The following is a 16,009-nucleotide window of genomic DNA, read 5'->3' as shown; positions in this document are numbered from 1 at the left end:
GACATTCGGGCTCGCTCGTAGAGGTTCGGGTTCGTATATCATGCTCGTCGCTTGGGCGAGCCCCGAAGTCCTCGCCAAAGGTCTAGGCCCAGCATCATTGTCATAGGACAGGTTTGTCAAGTGAGGTTTGGTTAGCCTCAAGAAAAGGGAAAGTAAACGTCCTAATTGGGCTAAAGACTTATTCCGGTACTTGAAAGAGGGAAAACTCCCCGAAGATCGCAAAAAGGCCAACAGACTCCATATCAAAGCAAGGAAGTACACCATTCTTGAAGATAAGCTCTACAGAAGGGGACACACTCTACCCCTACTCAAGTGCGTACCTAAGGATGAGGGTTTGTACATTCTGAAAGAAATCCATGAAGGGATTTGCAACGGTCACGGCGGAGGGCCCATGCTCTCCCACAAGGCGGTGTGAATGGGTTACTACTGGTCTGGGATGTATGCGGACTCCATAGAAATGGTGTAGAAATGTGAGAAGTGTTAGAGGTTCGCCGCAGAATCGAGAAAAACCACCAGAAGAGCTATCCCCCATATCGTCCCCTTGGCCTTTTGCGCAATGAAGGGTCGACATCGTAGGTCCCCTTCCACCCGGAAAAGGAGGAATGAAGTTCGCTGTGGTAGCGGTTGATTACTTCACCAAGTAGGCCGAGTCAAAAGCTCTGGCGCGAATCACTACTCCCAAAATCAAGCAATTCCTATGGAAGTCAGTAATCACAAGATACGGTATCTCCCATGGCTTCGTCACAGACAATGGGAAACAGTTCGATTGCCAACCTTTCCGAGAATGGTTCACAAAGCTGAAGATCCAGAATTACTACTCATCCCCCGGACATCCTTAGACAAATGGTTTGGTGGAGGCCACAAACAAGACTATCTTTTTGATAATTAGGAAAAAACTTGACGAGCATAAGGGAGCCTGGGAAAAACTATTGGAAGCACTATGGGTGTATCGAACCATGGAGCGGACCTTAACAGGGGACACACCCTTTGGGCTAGCCTTTGGATGCGAAGTTGTGATCCCTGTTGAAATTGGTTTGGCTAGTTTCAGAGTACAGAATTATGATCCGAAGCACAACGATGAAGGACTAATGTTATCATTGGATTTGTTACAAGAGCTTAGGGATGCCGCGGAGATGACGGTGGTTGCGTACCAGCAGAAAATCTCCCGATACATCAAAAATCGGGTCCGACCTAGGAAATTTGCAGTAGGAGATTGGGTACTGAGGAAGGTCACCATCGCGACCAAGGACCTAGTGAAGGGGAAGCTAGCACCGAAATGGGAAGGACCGTATGGGGTAGTTGAGAGCTACCGCCTCGGTGCGTACCACCTACAGACTGCAGAAGGGAAAAAGCAACCCCGACCCTGGAACGCCGAGCACCTAAAGAAATTCTACTAGTGACACCGATGGCCATTCAATTAATTAGTATTGTGCATTGCTGGGCAATTCATATTTGTATAATGTGAACTGATATTTATGCGTTATTATTATTGAGCCCTATGTATCATAATAAAGCATGTAACTAATGGTTGTTTCTACAATTGAAGGAATTGGATTCCCAATTTTTAGCAGGGTCGAACCTTCATAGCAAAAGATTGCCACGAGGCAAACCCTTGTTGGGAAATGGTCTGTTACCCACTAAGGCCGAACCTTCTTAGCAAAAGACTGCCACGAGACAAACCTTTGCTAGGAAAAGGTCCATTACCCACAAAGGCTGAACCTTCCAAGCAAAAGACTGCCACGAGCCAAAACCTTTCTAAGAAAAGGTCCGTTAGCCACGAAGGTCGAACCTTCCTAGCAAAAGACTGCCACGAGGCAAACCCTTGCTAGGAAGAGGTCAGTTAGCCACGAAGGTCGGGCCTTCCTGCCAAAAGACTGCCACGAGGCAAACCCTTGCTAGGAAAAGGTCCGTTATCCATGGTGACCGAGCTTCCTTAGCCAAAAATTACCGTGAGATGTGCCATGGCTAGGGAAAGCAGCTCACTGCGACCCAATGGCAGATCTTCTCAGCAAAGGAGAGCCACTAAGCGCTGCCTTGCTAAGAAAAAATAATCATTCAATGAATCTCTCCCAGCGATAAGTTACCGCGGGTAACCATGGCAAGTGAATTCACAACATTCGCTACGTAAGTAAATGCAACTAAATTAGGAAGTCTTTCCAATGATCAAATAATGTTTACAACTGTGCACATACAACGTTACAAGAAAAGACAGAACACATAAGCACAAAAATCAGGGATCTCTATGGCGGTCCTACAATTCGTCGTCATCTTCCGAAGTGTTCTCATCTTTGAAGACTCCTTCTTCAAAATCTGTAGAGTCCAGGAACCTCGCATTCGGAAGTTCTTCTCGATAGATCTTGATAAGCTCCCTCATCGCAGTAGCATCGACTTGGAAGTCATTTAATCTCAGCTCAGCAGGCCTGGTTCGGTATTCGTCCATACTCATCAGTGCACTAAACATTTTGAAACCCCATTAGTATCCGTGAAACTAGGCCTGATTACATACGGAGAACACCCGCCCCAATTGGGCAAGGTAGGAGGACGCAAACTCTTGGTACAGTTTGAGGGACTAGCTCAGACCCGTCAGGTTCTCGGTGAGTTCCTTCACCTTCTTCTTTAGGGCCCTGCAATCCTTCTAAGAATGAGAGAGCTCAGCCAAGTTGGTAATCGTCTCCTTTTCGAGGTTCTCCACCGTAGCCACTCTCTCCTCCTCGAAACACGATAGAGCCTTGGCCAACTCTTCCGAAGCCTTAGTGCATCCGGCAGCGCAATTCTCCTCTAATTTAGCAAGTTCTGCCTGAGCCTTAGCCAGTTCTTCTGAGGCCTTGTCAGACTTAACGAGGCGAGCCTTCGCGAGCTTGGCCAATTCCGTCTTGGCCTTCTTAAGCTCCTCACGAAGCTTGGCCATCTCTAAGGAGTCCTCCCCCACCTTGTCCCTCATATCCTTCAAGGCCTTGTGTAGCTCCCCTTGGGTTGCCTGGTGGTTCTCAACCTCACTCCGGGGAGACTCGATTTGAGCCTGGGCGCCCTTCAAGGCCTCCTTAAGCTTCAAGCATTCCTTAGCCCCCTCCTCGGCGTCCCTTTTCCTTTGGACCACCTCTTCAATCAAGATTAACTAGAAAGGGTAAAGCGGAAAGAGAGGGGGGGGGGGGGGTAAGTCCGAGCTTTAGAGTGACAAAGGTTAGAAACGGAAAAGAGAAAGACGAAGTGACAAGAGCCTCGAAAACCCAAGCTTCCAAATGGCGGCGAAGTGTTAGAACCGAAGGGAAGCGTGCAATCCCCAAAGTCGACGGGTCGAAGTGTTCTTTGAGGTAAATAATTCCCAAGCCCTCCCCTCTACTTCGAAGATGAATGGGCAAGGGAATTAGGGGGTAATTGTTGGACCAAGGTTCGGCCCAGCAGAAGAGTCCCCGAACCTAAAGCAGGTCGGATCATGGGAAGCCCAAATTATTTGCAAGGCCCAAAACGCCCTTGGCCCGGAAGTCCTGTTCATAGAGTAAGTCGGCACAGCAACCCATAGACTCGAGGCTAGACGGCCCACTGCAACCCATGCCTACACCTGTCTTGAACAACGGAATACTGACGTTCGGGCTCGCTCGTAGAGGTTCGGCTTCACATATCATGCTCGTCGCTTGGGCGAGCCCCGAAGTCCTCGCCAAAGGTCCAAGTCCAGCATCATCGTCGTAGGACGGGTTCGTCAAGCAAGGTTCAATCAGCCTCGAGAAATGTGAAAGTAAACATCCTATCAAAGTAAAGGGACTATCATATCAGACGAATTTCGTCAAATCCCTGTCCTGTCGAAGCCCCATTGTACTCAAAAGGGTCGTCGTGAGTGTACGGGAGTCAGGCGAACTTGACCTCCTCACCTAGCCTCCGATCCCCAGACGATACGTGTCATGCTCCGATTGAACCATGGCGCGTATCTCAAGAAAGAGAGGTATAAGTAGAGAAATTTGTTAAATGAGAGAGGAGGAATGATTGTAACCAAAAAAGAGAATAGAAAAGAAATAAAGGAGAAATTTTCTTGAATTCCTTGGTAAGCCTCGTGTGATTTTCCGGCATGATCCAAACTAGCGGCCGGCAAACTGTGTGAACAAACTACAATATGTTAAAATATAAATTAAACAAATAAATTCGCCTCTTATCGACTTACTCTTTCAAAATAAGTGGTGATTTAAACCTAACATATTCCTACTATAGCAATGTTACCAGATTATGAACCTTATTTGATGCACACAGAGTAGTAGAAGATAAATTTAAGAGGTAACTTCACTTTAAATTCTTGAATTACCACGGGATTTAACAAGCCCCACTCAAGCTTTAAAACCTCTCAATTTGAACCCATGAACTTTCAATTACAGTCAATTTGAACCCTTCCATCAAATTTTAAACGTTGAAAGTGAGATAATAACATTTATAACCCTGACTTTTTTATAAAATTTCAAATTTACCCTTAATTCCAAATTAAAAAATTAAAAAATTAAAAAAAGAAAAAGAAAATGAAAATGAGATATATTTTGGTCTTTTTAGGTATTGTCGTTAGAAGTTAAGGGCTAAATCTAATGAAGCTGTTCAAATTAATCGACTGCAATTGAAAGTTTTAGAATTCAAATTAAGAGGTTTTGAAGTTTAGGGGCTTGTCAAATCACGTAATAGTTTAAAGGTCTAAAGTGAAGTTACTCCTAAATTTAATTCCTTAACCTTATAATGTCTCTCTCTCTCTCACACACACACACACACACACACACACACACACACACACACACACACACACATATATATATAACAATCAAGCACCCTGAGTTAGGTAGATCTCAATATGACGTCTCCTTTTCTCTGCTTGGAAAATAGAAAATTAAAAAAATAAAAAAATAAAAAAGAAAAAAAGAAAAACCAGTATGACGTGATTGTATTTTTGTTGACCCCACGAAGCAAGTAATCACCAAGAAAGCAAGGAAGTGATTGGAGGATCTAGCTTTACATTTTTTTATAATATGCAGAGATTGAGCAATCAATGAGCCCCCTTCCCTCAAGATAGAGCAGTACCCCAAATAAATTTATTTATTCTTTAGATAAAATAGTCCGACCAATTGGAAACTGATAACAAAAAAGTAAAAAATATAAATAAATGATCAATGAAGGGAAGATATAAAGGCATCATTATTTTTAAAAAAAAATTAAAGAATGGAAGATCCCTCATCAGCACCAGTTCAGTTTCTACATTCAATGCATCAGAATCTGAGTACGACTTTCCAACCAATAAAAATAAATAAATAGATGTTAAAAATAAAGTTCTAAAATTATTAGAAAATTGGCTTCGTAAAAAATGACCAAAGGAATCTCTCTGTTGTCGGGCTAAAGCTTATCTTCTCTGGATCCAATACCTTCCCAACAGTAATTTACAACAATATCCTCATCCCCACGTTGTTCTAGTGCATCGTTGATTATCATTTGTTTTGGTCCCTCCGCCGACATTATTGTTCTCATCATTTCTTAGCCTTCATCTTGTCATTTTGACACAAAGTGGATGTACATGTTGGAAAGCAAAGAGCATAATTTTTAACATATGGATCACCCTTGACAGCTTAGCAGAACACAAAGATAAACACATGAATAAATAAATAAGAAAGACAACATAGTTGGCCTTCACCTTTTATCCATGTTTTGTTGTTCTATTTTTTTCATTATTTCCGATTTGGGTTGACAATTTGCTTGCATGTTTGCAGGGAGTTCTGATAACCTTTTCTTTGATTTACAAAGAGTAATGCTTTAGAAAAGTAGGTGTGTGGATCATCACATGGCCGGGAGGGAACTTTAGTTATAGGACAAGTCCTTGATAAAAATTTAGGAAAGGAGCAGACAAGAATCCCAGAGCTTGATTGCAGTAGTCTTAATTGGATACTAGGTAGTCTGTTTGTTGCATTGAAGTGAAAATAAAGACAGGAAGGTTACTTAATTTGGATGATAGAATCATTTCAATAACGTCCTTTATGCCCTCCTATAGAGAATTGCCATGTCAGCTTTGAACATATTATCGCATGTTTGCACCGGATCGAGCTTGTCCTATAAAGAAAAACCCATTATTTTGGCACGAGTGGTAATGCGGCTACCCCTACCTCTGCCCGAACCATGAGGTGGCTATGTGGCAACTCCGTTCCAAATTTGTGTGTGGCCGCCCATGCCATAACAATGAAGTTTTTTTTTTTTTTTTTTTTAGGGCAGACTCAATCTAGTGTAGAGGTGCATTTTCAGTATTATGTTCCAAGTTTAAGTGGCGCCTCTCTATTGTTGGTTTATACTATGTCTACATTGAAGTTATTTCATTTGAAGAAACAATCACTAGTGTGGCATTTTGGTTTATGATTGATTAAAATTTTGAACCTTATTTTAGAAATTAGGCATTTTTTTTTCTGTAATTTTTTGAAGTGTGTTGTCAATCTACTTAACTAACCAAGATTTACTAGAGCTAGCATAGCCTATATTAGTTGTTAGAGATTATAAATAATAGGTTACCATCCTTTTGTAATTAGTTTTTGACAATTGTAATAAAAATTTCAATTCCAATTACATAGCCTAGACTCGACATGACAATACTACATGATATAACATCAAAAACATTCTAATTGAAAGGAATCATGAATAAAATTTTCTTTTGACACCCTAAACTCATCTCAAATAAATATATCAAAGCTTCTAAACAAACCTCAACTTATATAAATATCGACCGTCTTACAAACTTTATTGTATAGCATTAATTATTGTGTAATATTAAAAGATGCTACATGGACTTCAAAATATATGAGACAAACTAATAAAAGTCAGCTTACCAATTCATTAGCTGCCCATATCGGCTCCATATATATATACACAAGCCAAGCTAACAAGCGAGTCGAGCTTTATACAATATTGTTCATGAATGTTAGCAGAGCCGAGTTTTATATGAGTATATATCATTTAATAATCGAGCCTATTTTCGTGTTTATGAACGACCCATTTAACAATTGAGTCACGCGCAAGTCAAATTTAACCTAATCGAGCCGGAACAAACTCACGGATAGCTGCAAAAGGCATTGGAAATAACTTTTGCTTCCCTCCATTTGAGGCTAAAGGCAATGTTGGTCAGAACCAATATATAACTGCTGCTAAAGTTTGAGCCTCGAGGAATAATTAAATTATTGCATCATGTGAGCGAATTCATTATTTTTTTTAATATTTTTTTGAGTTACATATATGAGTTTAATCAAATTCATAAACCAAATTAAGTAAACTCAGTTCCATAGCCTATGGATTGCTTAGTCCATATAACATTTTTATGTGTTAAGCACTACAAGTTATAATGGGCCTAGGGTTGAGAATTGAGATCTTCTTGATGTTCTACAAAAGTTAGCCCAAGTGGACTAAACCTTCCTCTACTACAAGCCTTTTGCTCTTTAGTGATAAACCCATTCCTATTCTTCACAATAAGTTGAATCACAAAGGCAAACGATCAAGAAAGACAGGAAATTGTGTTTAAAAATGAAAAAAATAGATGGAAAAAATTAGGGGTAATTACCTTTTTCCCCCATTAAATATAATGCATTGTCACTTTTCTCCCATGGACTGAAAACCCTACTGTTTAACCCCATCAAACTACCATTTTTGTGCCCAAAACCCCATTTCGTCAGTCAAAAGCATTAACTCAGACGGTCAAAGTGACAATGCGTTGTAATTCATGGGGTAATGTGACAATGCGTTGTAGTTCATAGGGGCAAAGTGACAATGCATTGTAGTTCATTGGGGCAAAGTGACGGGGTGATTGTTTGAGTTAACGCCTTTAACTGATGGAATTGGGTTTTTTGGTACAAAATGGTAGTTTGATGGGGTCGGGCAGTAGAGTTGTCAGTTCATGGGGATAAAGTGATAATGCGTTGTAGTTGATAGCGAGAAAATGTAATGACCCCAAAAAATTACATTTTTAAATTGTTCATAGAGAAATATTATTTAGTAGACTTTTATATAATTGTCATACAATTAAAAGGACGCAAGAGCTATTGTGTGTGTGTTTTTTTTTTTTTTTTTTTTTTTTTGCAAACCCTTGCTCAGTCAAATACTAGTTTCACCGTAAGTCATTCCAGTTGTACGCCGGGGTTTAAACTGCACTATATGGATGGATAATACATTTATCCTCACTTTGCATATAATGAATTTTAGTAATCGTATTCTCATCTGCACTTTATAGAATCAACCAGTCTTTCTATACGAATCGCTCGTGACATTCGCTTTGCATTTTGAGCACTTTTTTGGACTTTCAATTTTTTTATTTTTTTATTTTAACTATGATTTTAATTTATGTGGCGTGTTGTTGATGAACTTGATGTTTTTGCTAGTGAGGTTCTCTCGCTGGCGACGGGACCAAACTATAACAAGTATAAGATTATATGTTGTACACCCAATTTCAATTTCATAAGAAAACCCATTGGTTTGCCTTACTCCTTTCCCTAAAACGACGTTTTAATTTAATAAAACCAAAAAAATTTCTTAATATTTCGCTATCAGCCCATGTATGTGCATATACAAATATAGTATACGCTCATTTGGCATTAGGGTTGAAAATCCACCCGCAACCAATGTGGATGGGCGGATAGCAGATGCGAAATGGTTTTTAATAGCTCACTTAAACACCTTAATTGTATGATAATCTTATAAGAATCTATTAAATAACATTTATCTTATTATATCGATACGTCAGTAAGAATTGGATGATACTAACTAATTCTTAACACTTCAAAATGTTATAGAATAACATAATTTTTTTTTTTTTTTTGGCTGAATAAAATTTTCATTCAAAACACCTAAACGCACCAACAAGAAAGTTGGAACTCAGTTCTTCACATCAAACAATGAAAACAATTACAAATGGTCTCCTAAAAAAAATCACAAGCTAAAAAAAACTGCCACCACCCATCAAAGAAAAAAAAAGAGCTTCTTTACTTATTTTGAACCAAGATACTCAAAGTAATGCTCCAATTTTCACAAATCTTGACATTTTTAACAGTATGCTTGAACTTTCCTTTGCTCTTCCCCGTAATTCTTGTACTAATCTCTCAACAAATAAACTGTAATATTTGCTCCTCAAAATTCACCCTATTACAAAATTTAATACTATTCTAATGTTTCCATATGTGATATACAGTTACCCCAAGAGCCAGTTTACATAAATATTAGAATGTTTTCATCTAATGTTTGGTTTCTTTTCCCCATAATTTCAAAAACTAAATTTGGAAAAGTATACATTAGCCCCTCTAGTTATTAGGTAATTTGGAATGTCTCCCCAAATTTTCAATTGAAGCAACATCCTCTCCAAACTACAAGAAAATTGCAATGAATCTTCATTGTACCAAAATGACAAAAATATTCTTATAATTTTTTTTTTTTTTTAAAAAAAATGATAACCTACGGACGGCCATTTTTAAATGTATTTATGAGGGTATTTGTAATTTTCAAATTTATTAAGAATATTTTTATCTTTTCGTGAGATAAATGTATTCCAACAGTGAAGAGAGGGAGAGATTGTCCACCCAATATTCCAACGTGGCTTCTTTTATTTTCAGTAAATCAGCAATAGCAACTCACGGATTCTGTCCACAAACTTGTCTCTTCCAATTTTCTTTTTTATCGTTAATCTTTATAAATTATATGTATATATATATCTTCCGCCAATCACAAAACACTCGTTACAGTCTACATTCCCTCCATGATCCATTCCTGCGGCAATCACCATAACTCAACTGCAAACATAGAGAAACGTACAAGAGAATTCCAAATTCCTGGTGGTGGGTTTTCCACCCTTTCACTCAATGGTGGGCGTGGCTGCACAGGGTCTCAAAGCAACGCCATTTTTCCCATTTGAAAAGATTTCTGCTCCCAGTTTTTCAGCCTCCAAGGTCCTTTCACCTCTCTATTATTCTGTTGTTATTCGCTTATTTTGTGCAATTCACTCTCACTCACTCACTTCTGTACACTCTCTCTAGAACCCCATTTCAGATTCCAGAGGATTTTCTTCCAAACAGAATTCTTTTGTCAGAGGTCAATTCCATACCAAATACTTTCTTCGGTTCTTCTCCAATCGTGCTCCACGAAATCAAGCGGGTATGTTGATGAAAATGCTCAATTTGAACCGCAAATGTTGTTGGAATTTTATTATAGTTTTTGCCCTCTTGTAAAAAGCTTTCTTTGGTTGCTATAATGAAGTAAATCTTATCTGAGGATATAAATTAAATAATTAAAATTTTGAATTTCTATAAGGTTTAATCATTTTCTGTATATTTAAACTTTTGGGATAAGTGGTGATTTAACTGCGAACCTTGTTTTCATCATTCACTTCATAAGGGTATGCCAACTGAAAGTGCTCAACGTAAACTGCCAATATGTTGGAAATTTTATTATATTTTTTGCCCTGTTGTAAGAAGCGTTCTATGGCTGCTATAATGAAGTAAAATTTTAAGAATTACAACTGTGCGGGTTTGAAATGTTTGTTTAATGGCAAATGGTCTTCTTATGGAACTCTAAGGCGTATTCCTCTATAAGGATTGATATGGTAAGGACCCGTTTGAAGCTGTTGAAGAAAGATAAGCTATTCTTCTTGGAACCAAATTAAGGAAACACTGATAGTCTTCTAGCTTCACGTAGCGATTTCTCTTATTCCATGGATCTTCCTCTGTTTCCTCTTGAATAAGAAGATTTTTATGCTTAGGAAATGTGAGAAAAGAAAACAAGTTCAATTTCGAATCCTGCATCAACCATGGCTAAGCTAAGCCACAATTATATAGCTTAATCAAGGTGTAAGTCTTGGGTAGAACTTACCATTAAAAATCGGCTTGTAAGAGGAGGGTGTCCAAAAACGTATATACACATACGTAAGGCAAGTTTTCATTTATTGAAATTATGAACACAAAAAAATAACATGAAGATATCAATAATTTTTTTTTTTTTTTTTTCTTCTGCAGCAATAATAATGAGATCTGATAGAGGTTTTGATTTTAGCATGATTTTCTAATTTTGAAGGGTGTGTGGTTTCACCAAGCTGTGTCCTTCCATTAACTGAAGAAAATGTAGAGAAGGTTTTGGACCAAGTACGGCCTGGCTTGATGGCTGATGGAGGGAATGTTGTTTTACATGAGATAGATGGCCTTGTTGTGGTACTAAAGCTTCAAGGTGCTTGTGGGTCATGTCCAAGCTCAACTATGACACTAAAGATGGGAATTGAAACCCGGCTTCGAGATAAAATACCAGAAATTATGGCTGTGGAGCAGATCCTGGACACGGAGACTGGACTTGAGCTTAATGAGGAGAACGTTGAAAAGGTTAGCTTTTTGTATCAGTTTCATAAGAAGACTCAATCTCACTAAATTTTTCACAAGAGGTTTTTGAAATTAAGTTGGTCCAAGCAGCTTGTTCAGGTATAAATATTGGGAAACTTTAACTGATGGCCAGTTCCCATTTACATGAGGGAGCTGCATTCAGTATGAATATTTCATGGGAGTTGAAAAATAAAGTTAACTGCAGCAGAATAACTTGCACATCTGTGTTAATTGATTTTGGTTGCAAATAGTTTTCTAAACATCTCATATTATTACTATCTTCGCAACAACTGACTTGGGGATGCAGAAGTTGATTTAGCCGAAGGTGGAGAGAAGTACAGCTTCTTCCTTGACATCCTTGAATCTGCCTGTGGAGGAAGAATAAAAGAGTATTCTTTTGTTAAACAATTCAATAATAAACTTAAATGAGTTCAATACAAGCATCCATACAGAGTGCAAATCTTAACATAGACGGGGATCCATATGTTGTTGAACTCTGCTGCATTGCCTTTATTATCAGAACAATCCTCATAAAAAGGTGGTATATCCTCTCCTATGGATTTATAACTTAAAATAATGTTCAATTCTCTTCATCTTTAACTACTTTTAACTCTTTAAGGACCAGCTTTAAAATCTCCCTTTGTACAGAATTTTGGTTCATCTAAAAAGTGATATTGCGCATAATTCAACCTAGTCTATCAAACTGCTGGGAGATGCTAAATTGTAGGACATTTTGGTATTTTCTTTTTTTTGTCTAATCGGAAAGGTTGAAGGGGGTGACCAATTGTGGCTATTCTACCTAGGCGTGACCATAGTAACACCCACCCGCGGGGGACTACACAGGAAGGACTTAGAAGGCGGAAATTGTAGGCGCACCTTCAAGACCAGTCGAGCCATATCTTAACCGTCCGTCCCACCAGGGCATTAATGGGAACCAAGGTGGTTTATACTAATCAGGCATGGAGATTTTCTATTGCGGAGATTCGAAATCACACCCTAATACTTATCTAACCATTTGGGAATTTTCTTAGGCCATTGAACCATCACCCTTGATGGTGGACATTTTGGTATTTGGTTGAACTGTAACACATATTTGATCTTGGTGATATAGTACTAGTCTGTAATTTGAGGCTCATCAACTTTACCTTCATCAATTGTTTCGTCTTATGCCAAGCCTAGATAGGCTGTTTTTCTTACTGTTTCCTGTTATGCTTCATTAATTTCAACCAATTAAATATCCTTCCTTTGAGTTTATAAGTGACCAGTTTAACCATTTTATCTTCCAGAATCTCGATATAGGTACTGTTCCACCTCCATAAGCCAATTAAGAAAATCTTGAATATGTAATTGGCCATTAGAGGATGACAGATAACCTTCACTCAAAAATCACGTTCTTCTACTACATCCCCATGTCTTCTCTTTGGTTGAAAGACTATTTTCCATCTCTTCATCACTTGGATCATTATGATTAAGTTCTCTACGAGATTCAAACCCTTGATAGTCACAACTATGACTACGCCTACATCTATTGAAAATTATCTTATCTTCACTTCGGATTTGGTGTAAACCTGCTGCTGCAAAGTTTGACTTTTAGCAGTAGGGTGGTCTCTTGGAGCATTAACTCTTAGGCTTTTACGACCTTGCTCCTTGTTAGAAGTCATAGAGATGGTAGACAACTCACTCTAATACCAACTAATATAGTGGTAGGTGGGAGGAGAAGAAAAATATGGTCTCTCTTGATGTTCTTGCATCCATTAGAAGGGAAAGAAGAAAAGAAAACTCTGCCAGACAACTCAAAGATCTCAATAATTTAAACAAGCTTAACATAAAACCTTTATATACGCTACCACAAATCATAATCTAGACAGAAATCCTGAAATTACTAGAAGATTTTAAAAAGAAAATAAACAAATCATAAAAGTTATACTAAAACCAAAAATACCTAAAATGGAAATAAAAGAAATCATGCAGCTTTTATGAAAAATATTAGGAAAAACAGAAAAGAAAAGAAAAGAAATCATAATCGTCATATAACTTTGAGGGGGTTAACTTGTCACAGAAGTAAAACTTTTAGATAAGCTATATAGGACCCTCAGTCCAATTGAATTCAAGAGGTTCACTAAAATGCATGAACTAGTCAATTGGAGCAAAAAATCTCACATGTAGAACAAGGTTGAAACCTTTATGTCTTGGCCAAAACTCGGTAATACGTTTATAATTAACACCTTAACTGACTGCTGCTTACTTGTAATTAGTCATTTATTGATAATTTCCAATAATTTCAGTTGGTTTTCTGATCACATCTTTATGAGTAATTATTTCAACTAAAATATTGATTAAAACAGCCTATCAAGTTTGTTGTGGGGGGATCAAGTTGGTTATTTGTTATTTGTTATTTGTTTTCTACTTCTTTTTCAGGTTCTTGCTGAGATTAGGCCATACCTAGCGGGTACAGGAGGTGGAATTCTTGAGCTTGTTCAGATCAATGACTATGTTGTCAAAGTTCGGCTAAGTGGACCTGCAGCTGGAGTTATGACAGTTCGTGTCGCTCTGACTCAAAAATTGAGGGAAAAGATACCTGCCATTGCGGCTGTGCAGCTGATAGAATGAAATGTACACTGAAAAAACATTGTCCATTAAATCTGGAGTTTTCCATTTCCTAGTTTTTAAGATCAAAATTGGTCAACTGGGAAATATGGAGTTTCCTTGTAATATCTGATCAATATATGCCTTCCATGTACTTCAGGAGATAAGAAAATGAGATAGGTGGTATGAATTATTACTTTGAACTTCAATATTTTTCATGCAATCTAAGAATACCATTGAATCCTATGACACGGGCACTACATTTATTGTTGATATACTTTAAGCACTTGTTATGTCAGTCATGTTGCTTCGTGCTGTTTTAAATGCTTTAGAATGAAGACACAGGTTCTCTAAGGAAGAGTGCTGTTACGAGCCTCTATGATGCTACAAACTAGTTTGTAGCTAATTCATCAAACCCATCTAAAAAAATAACATGTGTCACATAGCTATTAAAAAACACATGTGAGAATAACATGTTATTAAAAAAACATGTGTTTCTCACTTGCTAAGAGACACATGTCATTTTATTAGACGAGTTTGTATGAATTTGTTACAAACTAGTTTGTACTAAATTTTGTCGCAAGATCGATCCTGCGAAGTCTACCTACGATTACACAAGAACAATGGAAACAAAAAGAATAAGGTTAAAAAGGGCCACAAATCTCGTTGCCCTTCCAAAACTAAATCTCTTTTGTAAATTATTTTCCTTTCAAAATCATTTTTCATTAAGCACATGTAAATCACTGTAAACTATATCCATACATGCATTCAATAAAATGACTAAATGAGAACATAGATAACATGCTTTTGTAAATTAATGTAAGATCAGTACGTTTATACTTACAACTTGAGCTTAATCTCCTGAACTATTCCTAGTCTACAAACTCTATATGTTCTTTGCATTTACTATTATTATTATTATTATTTTGTTTTTAATTGAATAAGGAAAGGGATATATGAGAGGATCATTCTCACTCTTGATCCGAACGGAAGAAGAAGTGGATGATCCTAAAAACGAAAGTGGGGTGGGCTCCCCAACAACAGACCCAAAACAAATTAAAACAGTACGAAAATAATTACAAAGCGTAGGAAATGCATCAAACAAGTGACCCGGTCCTCTCAAGTGGCCGCACAAGGTGGTTACAAAAGCAAAAGAGGAAAAGGTTAAGGCGGACCTAATAAGCGCCGAATGTTGCACATTCAAGCCCCTTAATTTACATATGTTAATTCCTTAGCATTGTTATTTGTTTGATTTTGTTTTGTTTTTGTGTTTCAGGTTTTATTTGAAAAACCATTGGAAATTGGGCTTAAAAAGGGCAAAAGCTAGGCATTCTGGATCTAGGATCGCGCGCAGCTATTCCTGAGCTCAAGCGCACCTGCGATCGAGCGTCTGCGGCCAAGGATCGAGCGCATGCCTGCGCTCGTGCGCACAACAGCTAAGCTCAAGCACACTGCGCTTGAGCGCACAAAACTTCCGATTGAGCGCACACGGGCTTGTGGTGCGCGGCAACAATCCTTTTCCAGCATGGATTTGGTTTTCACCTCCGGTTTTCTTAGGGTTTTTAGGGTTCTCCTAATCCCTATAAATAGGGCTCTAAACATTGTGAACAAACACATTGCTTTCTAGAGTTAAAATTTCAGTAAATTGTCTGTGGAGCTTAGAAGATCATGAGTGGCTAAACCAATTGTGGGGTATTGATATAACTCTTTCAAAGCACAATGGTTTGATTGTATTTAATTTTTAGCTTTTCAATTTATGCATGTTGATTGTATAACCTTGAGGATTGTTACATTTGATTTTTGTTCTTCATATTAAATGCAATTGCTCTTTAATTCTAATTCAATATTAGTAAAATTCTTATTTTGTCTTAGAAATTATTTTACTATTATTGAACTCAAATCGTTCTTATTTTCTGTGATTATAAGAATGATGGTTATACAATGGTTCTTAATTGGCATGCAATCAATAGGGTTAGATAAATCATACCTAGGAAAGACGGATCGTACTACGCCCTAGTTTAGTTAATTTAGGTAGACGATCCGTGCCAACCGAAGATGGGTTATGGTATTCCGTTGATTGTATG

General features: G+C 38.0%; 2 protein-coding genes across 2 annotated transcripts; both read left to right on the top strand.

Annotated features, from left to right (window-relative positions):
• Window positions 1-956: 956 nt before the first annotated feature.
• LOC148583710 (uncharacterized) lies at window positions 957-1,397 on the top strand. The gene has a single exon (XM_088510776.1). The coding sequence runs from the start codon at window positions 957-959 to the stop codon at window positions 1,395-1,397; it is 441 nt and encodes a 146-aa protein (XP_088366902.1).
• An 8,268-nt stretch (window positions 1,398-9,665) lies between these two features.
• Window positions 9,666-14,124, top strand: NFU3 (NFU domain protein 3). Its single transcript, XM_059604147.2, has 4 exons — window positions 9,666-9,923; window positions 10,011-10,128; window positions 11,044-11,342; window positions 13,758-14,124. The coding sequence occupies exons 1-4, from the start codon at window positions 9,837-9,839 to the stop codon at window positions 13,947-13,949; spliced, it is 696 nt and encodes a 231-aa protein (XP_059460130.2). The 5' UTR covers window positions 9,666-9,836; the 3' UTR covers window positions 13,950-14,124.
• The last annotated feature ends 1,885 nt before the right edge of the window (window positions 14,125-16,009 follow it).

This window comes from Corylus avellana, chromosome 9 (genome assembly GCF_965113065.1).
Source record: "Corylus avellana chromosome 9, dhCorAvel1.hap1.2, whole genome shotgun sequence".
Classification (NCBI taxonomy): Eukaryota; Viridiplantae; Streptophyta; class Magnoliopsida; order Fagales; family Betulaceae; genus Corylus; species Corylus avellana.
Note: the sequence above shows the minus strand (reverse complement) of the source record. Positions and strands in the feature narration are given on the sequence as shown.

Excerpts from the sequence above, each read along its gene's own strand:
- LOC148583710 (XM_088510776.1), top strand. The coding sequence starts at position 957 with ATGGAGCGGACCTTAACAGGGGACACACCCTTTGGGCTAGCCTTTGGA.
- NFU3 (XM_059604147.2), top strand. The coding sequence starts at position 9,837 with ATGGTGGGCGTGGCTGCACAGGGTCTCAAAGCAACGCCATTTTTCCCA. Across the intron at positions 9,924-10,010 it reads CCAGTTTTTCAGCCTCCAAG|AACCCCATTTCAGATTCCAG; the intron begins GTCCTTTCACCT and ends CACTCTCTCTAG. Across the intron at positions 10,129-11,043 it reads TGCTCCACGAAATCAAGCGG|GGTGTGTGGTTTCACCAAGC; the intron begins GTATGTTGATGA and ends CTAATTTTGAAG.